The 18,460-nt window shown below is 41.5% G+C and overlaps 1 protein-coding gene across 9 annotated transcripts in view; it reads right to left on the bottom strand.

Moving 5' to 3' along the window:
- RIMKLB (ribosomal modification protein rimK like family member B) overlaps window positions 1–17,006 on the bottom strand; it is a 60,713-nt gene extending 43,707 nt beyond the window's left edge. For 7 of the 9 annotated variants that reach the window (XM_040574859.1, XM_040574867.1, XM_040574878.1 and 4 more), the window contains exons 1-3: window positions 16,666–17,001; window positions 15,372–15,880; window positions 8,708–8,930 (exon numbers count right to left, since the gene is read on the bottom strand). In XM_040574859.1, the coding sequence (XP_040430793.1) occupies window positions 8,708–8,882 (175 nt within the window). In that variant the 5' untranslated portion in view covers window positions 8,883–8,930; window positions 15,372–15,880; window positions 16,666–17,001. Of the gene's footprint in view, window positions 1–8,707; window positions 8,931–15,371; window positions 15,881–16,665 lie in introns of those variants that run through there. The other 2 variants (XM_040574921.1, XM_040574931.1) reach the window with 2 other exon arrangements.
- Between the last annotated feature and the right edge of the window lie 1,454 nt (window positions 17,007–18,460).

Raw genomic sequence — 18,460 nt, 5'->3', positions numbered from 1 at the left:
TTATATTTTTCAATAAATCCTCTGACTTTCAGAAGTAAGCATAATGTCACTAAACCAGCGATTGCAACAGTTAGGTGACCCATTCAGACATCAAAACAAAAAAATAGTAATTAAGTTAGAAACAGTGGTTTTAGCAAGCCACTAGTAATCTAGTCACAGGGGTAGATTAAGTCTACTTAACTGACTTAACTGTAGCGACTTAGACAAGGCTTTTAACTGTCCTATATATTGTTTGTACATTGGTTAACAGCAAACCATTGCACTCATTCTATAAGAATATTACTGAGGATTTAATCTGTGTTTTTAAAAAGCCCTGAGGTTTTCAGATAAAAATTATTTGGAGACTACTGAGTAAAAAAAATTATAGTGTTTCATAGCATTTAAACTGAAAAAAAAATGTGATCTCAGTCTCCAAAAATAAACTACTACTACTGTCAGACTTGTCTATACTGAAACAACATACACTTTTTTGTTCCATCATCATATATGGCATTTTCACTTTGTAAAAATACTGTTTGAACAAATGTTCCCAATATAGCAAAAACAAACTAACAAAAACCCTGAAGGCCATAATTCCCTTGAGTACCAAATCTAATTTGTTGTAATATACCCAAGTAAAGATTCCCTCCAAAAATTAAATTCTCAGATGATTCTCAATTGGGTATTCTAAGAAGCTTTGAAAGCTAAATGTAAAATGAAGTATTTTTTATTAGCTATAGTGGAAAGCAATAGGATTAATTCAAGACCTTCACAGTAGTATCTGAAACACAAAAAGAAATTCAGAAGCAGCTTGACTTTTCACACTGGGTTCACAAAGGGATATTGGCACTTTGCACACTAACCATTTGGTAGTGGTGGAGATACTGCAGTACCTCTTCATTCACAGACGGCTATTTGGATATTGAAGACTTTACCCAAATACTGACAGAGTCATTAGGCTACACGGTATTCTTAAATTGGTCTCTCTTCGTGTCAATACGTTCTGTACTATATAAAGCAAATATCTACTAAATTTCTACTAAACCTTGGAGAAAACACACTGATATTCCATTGTTACCCTCATCTTAGGCAGAATCACAGAACAGTTGAGGTTGGAAGGGACCTCCAGAGATCATCTAGTCCAACCCCCCTGCTCAAGCAGGGTCACCTAGAGCACTTAACAAGTCTCTCACATGCAGGCAGATGCCCCAAACTGCAAATTCTCTATGCTGCTAGCTCTTCTCTTCCCCATAATGGATCAATAAACTCCTCAGAAGGCTCAGAGGAGATGGGTAAGGGCAACATGCCCATGAAGCTTTTTGAAGAATGTAGGGATTGCCCAGACCTGTTGTAAGGAAAGCTGACCTTATCTTACAAGAAAGGGTTTAAGATAAAGAGTTGTAACAGTTACAGGGATCAGCTGACTCTCAGATGACTAGGTTGTGTAAACTCTTGACCAGGAGAGACTCAGGAGTGTGAATGTCTACTTGAGTCAGCCAGACCAGCACCAGGTAGCATATGGAGAGCTCAGCCCAACCTACAGTATAAAAACAGAACAACTAATTAAAAAGAAATTTGAAGAGAACAACTGGCTTGGGCTAGCTTAAACCCATTTATCCCCATGATAGCATGGATTTTGAGCGTATTACTTCAGTGCCATTGCATTATGCTATGACCATAAACAAAATAATCTACCTTATTTACTGTCTCAGTGCAACCCACCCACCTTCTCAGCTAAAAACACAGAAGAGAAAACAGGCCTGTTTAGTCTTTCTACCTCGTCCTTGCCAAAACTACTAGTCTGCCTCATCTGATACTCATTTTTCCACTATGCCAGTACTGGGTATATCCTATTCTCCAATACTTCTGCCTCTATCATCCAACATCATGTATTTAGGTATGGGAAGAAACAGAGAAAGAAGAAACTTCCTTCACGTTAAGCCTACAAGTATTCCATTGGATTACTTTTTACTTGACCTTAGAAGAAGCACATTTCTCTCCCCCTCTTTTCATTCAAACGTATTCCTACCATTTGGAAGCCAAATTAGTCATTAGTAAAACTTAATTGAAAAAAAAAATCCACGTTTTATTCATAGATGCATCTGGATGAATTCCCACTAGAACAGGAACAGTTGGAAAAATGGGAGGGAAACCCCTAGCCATACTCTCGATAAAGACTGTCTTATAACACATTAGGCTAATTTTCATCCCTTGACTATGATGTATGGAAAAACCTCCTTCTTCTTTCTTTCATCTTTTTGACATTATCTTCCCCCAGATGGCCATTCCTTAGAATTCTTACAACAATCCAGAATCTGGCAATGTTTCTGACATTTTCAGACATGATGACATGCATGTATGTTCAAAATGATGTGCCCTAAAAGTCTGATTTTCCTGACTGACCATTCTGGAACACGTACAAACGAAAAGTCCTTAGAACTGCCTGCTGAAATGACCGTAATAATACCTTTCTATGCATAAATATTCCTACCTCTCTACTTTGCAAAGGTAATTTTGGACAGAGCCCTGATCCACCACAAATGACCTACTGACATTTACTGAAAAAAATGAACAATTCTAAAAAGATCAAATTCATTTTTAGCCTTTGTTCTTTAGTATCAGCTTGAGATAACAAGAGATCATTCTTTTAAGTACAGAAATCCCTGAAAGTAAAGAAGAAAACTGCAAGGATATCTAGGCTCACAGACCATAAATCCTATCTTCACATATGCACCATAAGAAAGTTGTGTCTGGTGTGACAGTTTTGAAAGAAAACAACAACTCTTCCCAAAACACATTGCAGCTGAAATGCACTGTTGTTAAAATATGTTTCTAAGACAATAAAGCAGATGTTTGATTTGCTGTTTCTTCTATCAGGGATGTGTCTGTCTGTGACCATCCCAATATTAAATAATGTAACATATTCATCTACCTCTAAACATGGCTACCATTCCAGAATACCTTCTGTATAGTCCATGATTGCCTGCTAGTAATGCTTGTTATAACGTTTAACATCAATTAGAATGGCAAGGCACACATTTCTGCAGTGAAAGTCTCAAGTGGTTCTGAGCACAACACTTTCACCAACACAACATTCACATAATTTCTAACCCCTTTCCAGTCCTTTGCACACAATGCAGTTTGTTATCCACCTCTCACTATTGAGTTACAAACCAATTTTTCAAGACTGCAGTGGAAGAAATGGCTGCTCTGGCTGTTGTTAGTAGCAGGAAACGGGCCAACTCTGCAGTGTTCAACAAGGCACCTTGCCAAGGCCACTTGCCTCTGCTCCATCACTCCCAGAGCCATTTGCTACACACTGCAGGAAAAGCTCTTAGAGTAAGGTGCACTGCTGGACAAACAAGTGCCAGGGGACTACTGAAACAGTCAGCAGGAAGAAGAGGTGACTGTATGACAGAAAATAGTCTTCAAGGTGACTTAAAGGTGATTCATAAATATTAAGAATCTTGACTTTGATATAAATACCATTCTGTAGATGTAAAAGCCCTCTCTTAACACGGATATAGCTGAATGCTTTTCTAACCATTACACTGAAAACAGTTACTTACTAGCCTTACCCTTTTTTCTTCAGCCTTCTATGCTTTATACTGAAGTATTTCTTTACTTTATACTTCAAATATCCTTACTTCTCCACATTTATTTTCAATGCTATCTAATTCAGTGTGAGAAAAAAAAAAAAGACCATAACTGTTCATTACTTGTTTAGACCAAATTAGAAATGAAGGACAGATCATATGCAAGAAAAACAGATTTTCCAAGATTAAAGACTTAAACTACATAGTTGACTAGCACTGCAGATTTCAGGCCCACACAGGAAACCCAAGTACCTAAATCATCACACCAGCAATCTTTACTAAGTTAGAGGAATGTATCTTCTAAATACTTCCTCTGAAAAAAAAAGAAAAAGAATGACAATGAAATCAGTTCCCTGATGTCACACACCTGACTACAGAAAAGGCCTGATCATGCACAAAGCATTATTGCCTAAGCACAGATGACTATTACATCTTGATCACTTGCTTTTACATCCCCAAAGAAATGTCAAGAAGCTCTTAAAAAAGGTTCACACTTTGTTTTATGCTGTAGGATTCTCCATTTCAACTCAGCCCAGCATCTTTAATATTTAGAAGTTCACCAAAGCAACTTTCCTCAAAACTAATTTCCTTCACAGGAGAGTATCAGAAAATATGGAGATTCCAAATACCTACAATAAAGGAGTTGATATGTTGCTGGTTCAGTGATCTCAAAATTCTGCTAGTTCTGCTATTCTGCTAGCAGAGAATTTCAAGGAAGACACTGTTGTATAGATTTTAATGAATGAAAGATCCAAAGTTACGTAGGCAGTCCTTCATCAACCAACAGCTCTTAAATTCCGTATCTCTACAGTTAAGGTGTGTAATCTGTGGGGAAGATTTCTGCTAAGCCCTACACACAGGTAAGAAGAAAGAGTGCTCTATTCAGAAAAAGGAGACAATCAATTACATTTTGTCTCCTGCCGACTAACTCTCAAAATTCTGACTTCCTTTAGGCTTTGTGCACCTGTTCGCAAGCTTTAATCTGTCTAGTTTCAAATTCTCCAAGCCAGTCATATCATTAGGCTAGCAAACAGACAAATACTTAAAAATTAGACATTTTAACAGCACTCACTGTTAAGACTTCAGACGCATGTCTGAAAACGTCATGCTAAATTTGCTAAATTATCTGCTATTTGTTTCAAATGAATACAGGAATTGCCAGACTAAACTACTAGCCATTTAATTTAGTAATCCAGTGCCTTCCATATAGCAGCAAACAGCATATGCTTCACAGCAACACACCAAGCAAGCAAACAAAAGAAACCTGTTGCTGATACTATTGAATTTCCTGTCCACAAGAAAATTCCAGTTTTAAATTATGCTTTGAATCTATAACTATATCCACCTAGATATAAGCCATTGCCTAAAAGAGCAGCCACATTCTCCCCTGCTCTCTTGTACTAGAGGTTGCAATTGCATAACCACAGAACGATTTGATGCACCCAGCTATCCCAACAGAAAATTGTTAAATATTTGGACAAAGTTAGTGTTCCATTAAATTAGCCCACTCAGCTCATACAATTGCCAGATCCTGCAAAAGAGCAGAGAATTTGATCAACCTTTTTTGGGTTAGATTAGCTTAGCTACAGCATAAAAGCAAGCCCAAAGATAAATGAAGGCCTTATAACACAGCAAGCAGCACCAACAAGGCTGGAAAAGCAGAAGAGGAACAGGGCTGCTCCATTCAGTAGCAAATTATTAGACCAGTTTAGCTTCTAGAATTTCTCTCTTAAGAAACTTAGGCTATGGCTGCACCATAGCCTGAGCCATCTTAAATCAAAACAGCAGCAACATTACCCTACATTTTTGCCCACACATGTATCTCTGTCCTTTCCCATGTGTCAGTATTGTACATTTCTGATTCAGTAACCACCTCAGCAGGTTCAGCACACCAAAGAATCAGAAAAACAATCATTGTTTTATGCATCTGGAATTTTCCATTTATTTATTCTGCGCTTACTAAGATGGGGAATAAGCCATAGTCGCTTTCAAAAACTATTTGTTGAACTTATGTCGATGTACACTTAACCTGTTTTGGTAATTGTTAAGCGTTCCCTTCTAAACCTAAAGGAATAACTAAGTCTACATTTCTTAATTTGCATTTCCAGTCACTTTCAGACTCATGCTGCACTGAGGCACCTATCATGCAGATCTTGAGCTGCACACGATTCTCCGGCAGACTCAGAGAGACCCTGATAAAGGTTCATCATGTAGCCAGTAATGCTGGGGCAGGAGGATGCTAGGGATGCTGGGTCATCGCCAGTTTTGTATGTAGAAGAAAAGGCACCAGCAGGGCCTGCTGGACCTACGCTGGCTGTTGGCTTGCCTGGGGATCCAGCCACACTTCCCATCCAACCCTGCAATACAGCAGAGTAGTGACCCAGTTGCTACTGCTGTGACCACTTACTGAAATAACCCTAGCTCTCCCTCTCCCTTTGGCATGGTACATGGTAACTCTTACCATTCTCTGACATACGGATTTTGAAAGAGTCATAGTTTTGCTCAAGATCTGTCTTTGGCTCTGGACTTCAGTGATATTTACATCAGCATGCTCTACCATCAAAGCATACAACATAATTGATACAAGGGCCAGTTTTCAGCCTCAGTACGTGTCCTGCTGTGCTGCTAACTCCTCATAAGTTAAGTGTCCTTTCCACTTTCCCTCTGTAAGGCAAATGACTTCAAGCTTCTTAATGTACTATGCTGAATTTTTGGTCTCTGAGCTCTTCATCCATGTTTCTGACAGCCATCAAGACCACACAGAAGTATCACTGATTATATCATGTACAAAAATGCCACATTCTAAAGTTTTAAATAGCATCCTTCAATTGTTAACTTTACAAAGTCAAGTTGAATTTCTCTTAACAATTAACTTAAGAAATTACCTAGATCTTAAAGAATAAAAAAAAAGACCAAATCACAAGTTTGAGTATGTGAAAGCCTACTACTTACTCCATATGATGTATTAACCTCAGAGTTTGAGACCTGTATTGCGAAGCTTTCAACAAAAACAATAAATGTGGAGGCGAAAACAGGTATTATCCACTGAATATATAGACTCTTGACGAAGCCCTCTATGTCACACAAAATTTTACTCAGTCTGGACCCCTCACACAACAGCAGGTTACAGAAAGGGTACAGAATGCATTAACTGCTGAATTTTGTTCCAGGACACCTTTTTTCTAGGCCAACTGAGCACTTTAATGAAAAATATGAAGCACGTAACTTTTATATGTATCCTCAACCAGAAATCTCTACCAATACATGTGGACAAGCACTGGGAAAAAGAAAAATGAAAAATTAAGGGGCACAATTTTTCATCTCTTTCCAGGAGACAGAACTGTCTGATATAAAACACACACACAAATCCACAACAGTGTTTAAACTTGCTCTTATGAAAAGGTTAGTTACTTACACAATTTTGAATGAACACATATGAAAACAAATGTCCTTTTTCTGCTTTTTCTTTCAAGTTATTTCCTTATTTTTTTCCTCATTCTTACACTATACATTTCTTGGTATTAGTTCTCCAATTTGCACACTTTATCTTTTCTTCTTGCAGCATTAAATGGAAGAGAACAGAAAGGACCACAGTTCGTGCTTACCAATTCTCCAAATACAGGCAGAAGACAGGAAAGAAAACATCACCAGGAAATAACAGTACTGAAAAGCTGAAGGAAAAACTACGAATCTTAGAGACTGCAGCCACAGTTCTGGTTGGCTGCCTTAGCAGAACATACTGTCCAGAGCATTGCATACTCAAGGCAAAAAGATGTTCAGACTTCCTGACAAGAAGTTTCTCTGACTTGAAGACATCCTGCAGAATTTCAAGTCTCTGATTAAAAAGTCTCTGACATCTCAGAATAAAAAATAAAATAAATAAATAAAAACTAACAATGCTAATTAACAAAAAACTAACAAAATGAAAGTTTAGTAGTAGAAATGTTTAGTAGTAGAAGAATGGTGTGTAGTAGTAGACACTCATTTTCTAGTAGTAGACACTCATTTTCCAACTCATTTCTGTTTTATCCTTGATTGATTCATGTTATAATATGGTACAACAAACACTGACCAAAGCTTATCCCCAGAGTCAGTTTTAAGCTTTCCTTCCTATATAGATTCCTCAATAAGAAACAAAGCATTAGCTAACGTGGCAGCCTCTTCTTCAGGCTGTGGGTACCTGTGTATCTTCTTCCTACACAGAAATTATTCAAACACAACTCGCAGGAATGTAATTCTTTCCTGGATCTCCAATGATATTTTTTTGAGTGATACATTGGGAAGAGGAATGGAAGAGGTACACATGCAAAACAACTGCAGTCTCCTTCCTTTAGGAAATCCAAACTAAAAAACTTGTAAAAACATTATAATAGTGTTAAGAAGATTGACTGGTGGTATTCTTCCTGTAACATAAGCTTACTATCTACAGCATTGTTTTACTTAACACTTCTAACTCACCATAATGTCTTTTCATTTTTAATCACCACCAAAAAAAAGCTAATCAGAAAACAGAACAAAAATGTTACAATTTAGTTTAAAACACTGTAAGTTGTAGTAATAGCTCAAATTACTCTGATGTGCATACTTTATATGTCAGTCCCTTTCTTTTCTTTATAAATACCCACCTGTACAGCAGCATGCTTTACTTATGTCACATTATTACCTCTACCGCCCTAACAGCTTGCACTGTTCACTGAAAATTCCTTTTATTTTAGTTCATATGTGTTTGATATCTTGGAGCCAGAACATAAACAGAAGAAAAAAGTCCCCTAAAACTTTTAAAATATGATATATGAACTTGAAGCATCTGTGTAAAACTGAAACTCAGTAATTTTGTCTTAATTCAGTGGTCCTATAGTCCTTATCCTGGAATCAACACGCGAAAGCAAACCCACTCTCTGTACTACAGAGGAAAGACAAAAGCAGTTCTAAGACAAATTGACAAAGTTAATAATTAGATTTGATTATCATAATAAATGCTAAAGCGTATGGTATCATGTACATGATTTAGATGATATATCTAAATATATCAGTCTGGCACACATGGAATTCATTATCAATACACACACTTCATTTTATAATCTTTTTACACGGACCCTTTCAGCGCTTTCCCAGCCTTATCTCATCCTCACCAAGATTTCCATCCTCGATGGTCAGGACCACTTCATCCATCAGCAAGGCCCGAAAATCTAGCTCCTCTTCACAGCACTTGGCCTTCAAGGCTCTCAAGATCTCCTGCTGAGGGTAATCTTCTCTGATGCGACGGTCTGTTAAGAACCACAGCCTGGGAGCAACTGAACTGCACATCTTGGACTTGTCTTGCAACCTTCAAGGTTTCTTTTCAATGGAAATTCTCTAGATGGTGGAGAAGATGAGACTCTGTTAGAGTACAAAGGCTTCTATCTTCATGTTCCCCACTGTCCTGAGTCCTATTCCCTCTGTCAGTCCTTTTCAATGGAGTGTAACTTGCAACCTCCAAGTGGGGAAGCAATGTCTATGCCTAATCTGTAACAGAAGTAACAAAAGAAATAAATCCATTTACATTCAATGGCTACTTACCAAATGCTAAATTCAGGTCTTGGCTCTTATCCTAGTTTCATCCACAAGAAGTATACATTTGACCTAACTACTGATAGCAGTAATACCACCCCCCTTTCCTGACAGAACCAAGAAGCATGCCAGAGACTGAAAACGTCTTGAGTGGCCATCTCTGAAAGCTAGAAATTCAACTTAACATTTGGGATAATTTCTTACAATTGTAAATAATTCCGCTGCTGTCCTACGTACTGCTAAAACACCTGTGATAGGCTTTACACCCTATAAACAGGTGGATTCCCTTTCCAACATATAGACAACAGATGACAAACAAATTCTTTCTGTTAGAAAAGTAGCCCAGACAAAAAAGGATGAAATGCATCAAAACAGAATTTTCTATAGTAGTATTTCAAGACTGATTCATTCTTACAAATATTTCACAACTACTGTGAAATATATTTAGTATTAATGCATAACAGCGCTGGAAAGCTGATGGAACAAGGAGCATCAACATAATGTTATTACTAAACAATAATGTAACCTAAAGCAAAATCAAGGCTTAAATCTGAGTGTTAGCCCTCTTCCTTGCTCCAAAAAGACCTTTATATATACTTATATATACCTTTATATATAAACAGCATTAATGAATTCAACACCAAAGACATAAAGAACACTTCACATTAGAGAATTTCAATGATATTAGAAGTGATAAAAGCAAGGTAGTGTTCCTCTTGATTTGAACATAGAGGACTTCAACTGGTTTTGACTATATACTAAAATATTTCAAAAGCTGCAAAACAATCACAGATACGTTAATGGACTAGAAAAAATACACTCGTTTGCATATTTTTAAACAAAAGCAGGAAGCAGCATGGTGTAAGGAAAAAGAATTCTGGAAAAAACCAGGGCTGTTTTCTGCCACATATTTTAAATCTTCCTATTAAAACAAAGAGGTAAAAATCATTGTTTTCACATGTACTTACGTGATTTTTAAACAGAGTTGAACTCTCAGATAGGCACAGTCATTTTGCCTGGTAGTCTTAATGACAGGACATGGTATCAGAAGATACAAGCACAGACAAGACTACAGGTATACAACTGCCTTCATTTAATATTCCAAAGAATTTTCACTTTGTGTGTGTGTGTGTGTGTGTGTGTGTGTGCTGTTCTAGGCTCAAGTTTCTGCAGTAGGTATTAGGGCAGAAGGAATGTTTTGCAGCAACCCCTATAACAAGCTGATTTTTTTTTCCTTTTTTTTTTTTTTCTAATTGAGAAACATGTTTTTGCTATTAGTAAAGTTATTTCTTAAACAACAGAAAGATAACATTTTAGGTGGCCACTTTTATTCCTGGTACTAGGAACCGTAGTGGCAACAAGCAAACCCTAAAGACTCTGTGACTACTTTTCCATTCCTTTGGTAAATTAGAAGAAACAATAAAGCCGAGGACTAAAGTTCTTCATAGTAACAGACTGAAAGAAAGTAGAAGCTAGGGAAAGGCAATCACAGATGCAGACCAGCCCCTGACAGCAGGCAAGATGCTGGATCAAGAACAATGGGATAATGAGTGTTTGCTCCTTGCAGGAAAATGGGTATGAAAAGGGGTAGACTGTAAAAATATCTTTTGCATCAACAGTCCCTTTCTCCTTCAAAGCAGCTGAAAGTGAAAAGGGCAAGATGAGACTTGGGCATGCAAGTGCTGACAACTGTCAGATCCTGCCCCACTTTTGGTTTTCTCAACAATGGATTTCTCAGTGCAGTATTGTACAGAAAACTTTCTGGGGCAACACCCTCAGGTAAGAATTGGGACAAGCTATATTTTTCAGAAATGGCACTGTTACAGCACAGTTCAGAAGGCTTCTTGTCAATTTACCTTTATTTCTGCTATTTGCATGCATCACTGGGGAGACCAAACAGCCCCACCTACCGTTTCTCTTTTGAAAAGCAGCTTTATCTAGCAGGATAGCATAGCTAATTTAAAAAAAAAAAAAAAAGAAAAAAAAAAGCTATAGAACATATAGAACATAAAAATATACTAGACAGACTTTGTCATGACTTTAAAAAAATCAGAAGCCATTATAAATCTTCAGGCTGTTTTATGTTGGTTTGTTTTGTTGTGAGGTTTTTATGTCTGTTCATTTTTTTTCTTGGTACTGGTTCTAACACTGGTACAAAAGAGCAATATATGTTCTGTACTGCAACCTTCTCCCCATTTTTGCTTGCTACTTACACGATTTCTTTGCCAACAGAGATCTGCTCCCATTTTTCTTACATCTCTTTTCTACATGGCCCCACTTCTAACCCTTTAAATCGGTGGAAATTATGCCATCACCTCCCCTGATTGCCATTTCAGCACTTCCTTACTTAAAAATCAGCAAAGCGTTGAAGAAAAATGAAAACAAATATATATATATATATATATATGTTTTCTTTTTATATATAAAGGATATATATATATATATCCTTTTCTTCTCCATCTTTCTTCTATTTTGTAAGGAGCCAGAGCACTCCAATCCAACTACCATATTAAACCATCAACCATATCAAAAATACCTTGTACATGTATTCATCTCCCTCCTAATAGTTGGTCTATTTTTTCGAAATCTTGAAAGTTTTATAAATGTATATACTAAGGCTCACATCTCAACATAACATAGGCAGGTTGCAACCTTAGGTCTTGAGATAAAGATTAAGGAACTCACTTTAGATCAAGCTTTAAGTCTGTGGCAGGGGCATAAATGAGTAATCCATACTATAGGGTCCTTGACCTCCTAACCAATAGCAATCTTCTTCCACCAAGAGAAATATTCCCATCAACCTAACGTTCTGTTCCTAAAAACAGAATCTACTTACCGAATTCAGCCTCTCCTTATAATCTCTATTTTGATCATGTAAGAAGTCTCATGGAACACAAAACCTGCAATATACCCTATTAACCCAAACATCTTAACAATCCCTCCCACATTCTCAAGAAAATGGTCTGTAGGAGGAAAGCTTGCCTTGCAATCAGATGCACAAGAATATTAAGCTCTCAAGTTGGATTTCCAGAATTTTTCCCTGAAAACCAACTCCAGCCATTTCAATTTAAAAGACATAGCCTGAGACAATGCTGGGTGTGCATTAAGTATTTCCTAATCCATGTGAATATCTATTACAAAATACATATATGGGGAAGAGCAGATGTTTAAAAGTCTTCAAGACAACCAGTTTAAATGCAGTTTTTCCTCAAAGTTACTACAGTCAATTTAAGTAGAATCTTTCAATAACTAATGGATTTACAGAACAAAAAGCAACAAGGAAAAAAAAATATAGACTTAGCTGCATAAAACAGAATGTGGGAGGTAAAAGGGCGGCATCAAAGTTCTGTAACAGAAATCAAACTGTGTACCAGACTAGCCAAGAAATCACTGCTGCATCTACTTCAGAGAGATGCCGTGTGAACTTCTCAATTTATACAGAAAGTTGATGGAACCTGAACTTTCAGCTGTGGCATCCCTGTATTGCTTAACCTAGGTTCATTTTGGCATTCACATAGCAGTTTCCTCCCTTCCCCATCACATGCAAATCTATTTCTTCCTGCATTCCTTGAATCTGAAATACACCTTTAGCAGCTGTTGTAACAAAAGCAGTCACCGTGCTACTTTTCTACTTTACATCATACAAGAATATGTTTTACTGGCGTAACAGGGAATTTAGCCAATCATATCAGCTGTCCAGAGAGATCTGGAGATCTGAAGAGCACCCTTTTTCCCTTGAAGGGGAATTTTGAAGCTCTCTTCAAATAGAAGAGCTTTAAGGACATCCTTCCACAAAAGAAAGATTGGCCTCCCTTGTCCATTTACTCCTTGTCCTGTCTTCAACACCAAACAGCAGAAGAAAAAATGGACTAGCTACTTCTTCTTTTTGATTGTAAGGTATTTTCCCCTAAGCTGAAACAAGGAACTGATTATTAGGATATACTAATTCATTTATGTATTATTGATAAATGTGTGACGTTAAAGGTATCTAGTACACAAAAAGATTGTTCCATATCCCTTCTATTCAAAATGCAACTACTCAGTGCATTTGTATATTAAAACAAGACTAGGTTGTTTCTTCCCAATGGGAATCACAAATGGGATTCTAGATGTTTTGCAGCATTAGAAATCAATGTGATCTAGCTATCTCAACTGCCTAACTTGTGATCCTATGCATTGTAGGCAATGGGAGTCTGCTGCAATCTGGGAAACAAGTTATTGGAACAATTATTATCAGCAGCCCCTCCCAGAACCACCTCTTTTTTTAGTCCTTAGCTCAGACTTTTGGCTTCAGTTACAACACTGTACTGCTAACATAACTACATGGATTTTAGCAGTTAATAGAGAGGTGCAACATAATCTTAGTTTTAGCATACCTCTAGGCATGCTTAATCCCGACAGCTCAGATCATGATAATAAAAATCTCACGGAAGTGAGAAGGAAAGAGCAAAGAGACTGACAGCCATGATTGCCATGGGAAATGGAGAACTAGGAAAAATTTAACTCCGAGCAGTCATCTCACTATGAATAACACTGCACTTCTACATTTATCATTAATGCATATCCCTTAATACTTTTTTTTCCCAGAACAATGTTATTCAAGATGGAAAAAGGTATTTTGCTCTCATTTTTATCTTAAATTAGCTAAGGCTTGAAACTGCATATATACTTCCAGAAAACATTTTCTCTACCATTACAGCAGCTTCTAGAATGCTGGTTTGGAGGCCACACCTCAAGATACTGAAGACCTAAAAACCATTTGTCAGATGCTCATAAGTTATAACAAGGGAGATACCTCAAGGCAGAATTATAATGGCAATGTCAGGTATCAGATTGGTTAAGCAGTTAGCTAAGGTTTGTGCAGCATATGACCCAGCATATGATCCATCACATCCTTGCCGTGGAAGTCTCTGTGTCACCCTAGTGAGAACAGGGCAGTATCCGAAACACCCCAGAAATATGACTTTCCTATGCCGTAAGAAGAGCAGGTCTGAAAACAGCTCTTTCAATCATAAAGAACAATTAATTCTGTTCCCCATAAGATACCAGAATGATGATTATCTAAAGAAAACCTTAAGATTTATGGATAAATTCATTCATGGATGAATATAACCCAAGGTGAAATATACTGACGTTAAAAAAAAAAAAAGACATCTTAAACCACATCTAAAATTGCTTGAGAAAAATAAGCCCAACATAAATCAACTCATTCCTGACACTGCTGCTCTACAGTGATGCTTAAAGACAACCTGAAGAAAAATTCCTCTCTTGTCTACCAGAGACTTGTTTTCATCAAGCTGTCACATAACTGTTTGAGAATTTTTGGAAAGAACAAATTTTAAAAAAAGAAAAATCTTAAAGTTAAAATATGTGTTTAAATGCATTTTATATAATATGTTGAGCAGCTGCAGTGCAATCTGTCCAGTGCTGCTGCATTATCATCCGCCCTCTATACATGCAGCACAGAATTTAAAGTCACTGCAAGCAGGTAAACCCCAAGCACACCTCTCTGAAAGCACAGCTTGCTTTTCACCTCCTTTTCCATGTGAGATTTGTAGACTGCAAGAGTCAGAGGATACAAAAAGACACTAATCTTTCCCATGCATTCCCAGTACAACCCTCCACCCCTGCAACTGCACTCCCTGCGATGGCTTTCATCCGCTCTTCCCCACCTTTGCACGGAGTGATGTTAAAGATGCTAGCAGCAACCCTTCCAGGCACAATTGCCTGTAAAACGCTGGCATCCACACCCCCAGCCTTTCCTCATATATGTTCATGCTTGCAAGTAGGTGATAACATTCCTCATTCACACACCCCAGTTTCTGATCGCCAGGGAATAATCTACCCTCTTCCCCCTCAGAAACACAAGGCAACATCAGCTGGTCAACACCAGCCAACAGCAGCTATCCTACTTCCGCCTCGGTATTTTTTGTCTACAACTGGCTCATAGCTTTTCCATCCCCCTCTACTCTGCATGGCGTGTACGTGTGTGCACGGCCGTGCAAATAAAGCACACGTTTCCTCCAACATCAGCTGCTTTCCTTAAGAGAGGGTCTTCCGCCTCTGTGCAGGTTCCTCCGCAGTGTGGCACAAAACACCCCTCTCCTTCCCGATCTGTGCGTGCAGCCCGTTTTCCCTCCTCCCTTCCCCCACCCTACGCTCGGTCTCTGTGCATGCTTCTCCTAGCGCCTGGAGTGGGGGAAGGGACACATGCACTGTATGAATGAATGGGCCGAAGGGACTTACCAGAGATTTGGTGCCGGAGGAGCGGAAGATGATGAAGGTGCCAAAGAGGTGCTTCCTTCGGCGTGCCGAGTGCTGCTTCGGTCCTGGCTCCGTGAGGACGTCACGTGTCCCGGCAGGTACCCCTTCTCCCGGATCCCTACTACTGCTCGGAGAGGGAGGGCAAGCAGGTCTTCTGGATGCCTCCTCTGCACCGCACTCCGACGGAGGGAAGGGTGCTGCTGAAGCTCCCAAAGCACGCACGGAACGATGATGGGAACGTTCCCCTGTACCTGGAACTGTCAGTGTCTACCTGATGCCTCAAGGACCAAGGTAGATTTGTGAAGGGGGAAAGGGGAGTGAATGACCGTTAAGGTAATTACCAAACTAAACTTCCCTGTGGGAGAGGAGGGATGGGACGAAGGGAAAAGAATACTGGTGTGGAGCTGTAGTTTTGTGTGTGAAATAGATTAAATCCCTGTGTCTCTACTTCCTCAGAACTAAACCCTAAAGGAGCCTGAAGACACCAACACCTAGGGAGGAAAAAGAAACACCCCTATCAGGCATAGACAAACATACAAAGATGCCTAGTAAAATAAATTCAAATGGAAGAAAAGGTACTATACAAGACAGCAAGCAAAACCAAAAAGAGATCTGATGAACCAATCAGGTTAAACGAGCAACTTCAGATATTTTCCAGAAATATACTATCACAGAAACCCATTTTAGGGAAAAAAAAAAAAAGGAAAAACAACACCAACAACAGAAGCTTCAGCAGTTTGTTCATTTACTGAGGAATGTGTGCTTGAAGGAAAGGTGAATCTGTGTCGACACGTGAACACATGAAGAGATTCCGTTCTAAAACCTAATATTCGCACTTATTTGTGACTCCCGAAACCCCTCCCCCGGAGTAACACTTAGAATCCAAATCAGAAGACCGGAGAAAAGTGCGCTGCAGGTCAGGAGCGTATCCCCGTGTGTCAGACCCCGCTCTGCAACCCCCGGGGTCGCTTCCAAGCGGTGCCACACACACAGTAAACCACACGCTCGGGGGATGCTCCCTCAGCCGCCGGAGCTCACCAGCCCCACGCTCCCACACTTCGCTAAGGGAGCCCGCGGCAGCCGAGCCGCCTCTCCCACCGTCAGACAACAAAAGAGCCGCAGGGACCTCGCTCCGGCCGCCCCATCGGGCGCACACCGGCCCCGACCCGCGCCGCCGCCTCGCAGCCCGGAGGCGCGCAGCGGAGCCCCCCCCACACACGCACACACCCGCACCCACACCCCGGTGCTCCGGGGGGCGGTCTCGCCGATGACCCACCTGGGCGCCCGGCCCGGCCCGACCCGGCCCGGCCGCGGGGTGGGAAGGCGGCGGCGGCAGGTCGGAGCGCTGCCCCGGCTCCGCGCCGCGATGCACAATCACCATGGGCGCAGCGCGGCGGCGGGGCGGGACGGCCGAGGGGACGGTCCCAACCCCCGGGCGCGGCGGACCCCACCCCCGGGCTCGCGGCCGCTCAGCCCGACATCTCGCCCACCCGGCCGCCGCCGAGCCCGAGAGGAGCGGAGCGGAGCCGCGGGGCTGTGCGCGCCCCCGCTTCGGCACCGCCCGGGCCCAGGCAGAGGCTGCGGGGCGAAGCGGGCTGCGGGGAGACGCGCCCCGTCCTCCCCGTCCTCCCCCTCCTCCCCCTCCTCCCCCTCCTCCTCCTCCTCCTCCTCCTCCCCGCGGCTGTTCCCTGCGCCGCCGCCCCCCGCTCCAGCCACAGAGCGGCCCCCGCCGCGCTCGCTCCCGCCGCCCGACTGAGGCGGTGGCGGCGGCGCCCAACGGCCGCGCGCGGGGGGAGGGGGCGCGAGGCGGGGCGCGGAGCTCGCGGAGGGGGCGGGCGCGGCGAGGCAAGGCGCGCTCCCGCCCGACGGGGCGCCGGGCGCGCGCAGCCCCGAGCCGCAACGGCTGCCCCGAGCCGCCGGGCCCGGCACCGCGCCCCCCCCACCCCCCCCCCCACACACACACGGCGCTTCGGGCTCCGCAGCGCCCCCCTCAGGCAGGGGCAGGAGGGACCGGTCACACCGAGCCCGCGGTGCCGCGTCCCAACCCGGCGGGACAAAAGGGGCCTCAGGCGGCCGGGCCGGGCCGTGCCCAGTCTTTCCCGCAGCCACATGAGGTGTTTCCAGCCCGTGCCACCGCCACCGGCCCACAGCACGGCGCAGGTAGCCTGAGGCGGCATGGCAAAGTGTATGATGCCTGTCACGCTTCCCTCCGCTGCTGTTGGCATGTGGCACGCGAAGCCAAAACCTTTGTCCTTCGTGTGACAGAGAAACGTGTGACATATCCCACACACCACCTGCCATACAACATCACATGTTTGACATACCCAGTGTGTAGCCTGGGCTGCATCATCCCTCGCTGCTATCATTCCTCTAAAATAATAACTGTTGTCAACAAATGAATATGACACATTCGAGGTATTAACCAACACCTTGTTTATCAGTTTCTGTGGCACACCTACTCAGTTTCCTCCATACCACACCACAACACACGCTATAGCTTATTAGCTGTGTATTTCATGTTGACAGCACACAGCCCCCAAAATACATGCCAAGCACACTTTCACACAACACAACTGATGATTCTTTCTCTTCCACATCTCCTATATTTTCATATATGGCTGAATTTAGGCTTTCAGCATAGGATTGCTTACTAAGCAGCACACATTGACAATCCCCTAACTTCTACATTACACCTGTCAATTGCCTTATTTCCTTCTCATGAGTGGTATGACCAAAACGATCCCTGTATGACGCTCACATATCTAACAACCCTAGTACAACCAGCTGCCTAGTCACCACAACTGTTAGCAGGATATTTCCAAGAACTTCTCAACTATGCAATGGTGTTAATTATTTTGACATGTGCCATGTGTATAGCAAACCCACACCACTGCCCCACAGACACTGAGGGGCACGTACATGAATTTCACGTATATAAACTATCATTCATACATGTGACGCAGAGTTCTATTCCATCCATCACCACAGGATCAGAAAATTGATGAAACTGGAAGGCATCTTTGGAGACTGTCTAGACCAGCCCCCCTACCCAGAGCAGGTTCATCTAGAGC

The sequence above is a fragment of the Cygnus olor genome, chromosome 1 (genome assembly GCF_009769625.2).
Source record: "Cygnus olor isolate bCygOlo1 chromosome 1, bCygOlo1.pri.v2, whole genome shotgun sequence".
Lineage (NCBI taxonomy): Eukaryota > Metazoa > Chordata > Aves > Anseriformes > Anatidae > Cygnus > Cygnus olor.
This window is presented reverse-complemented; position numbering and strand designations above follow the sequence as displayed.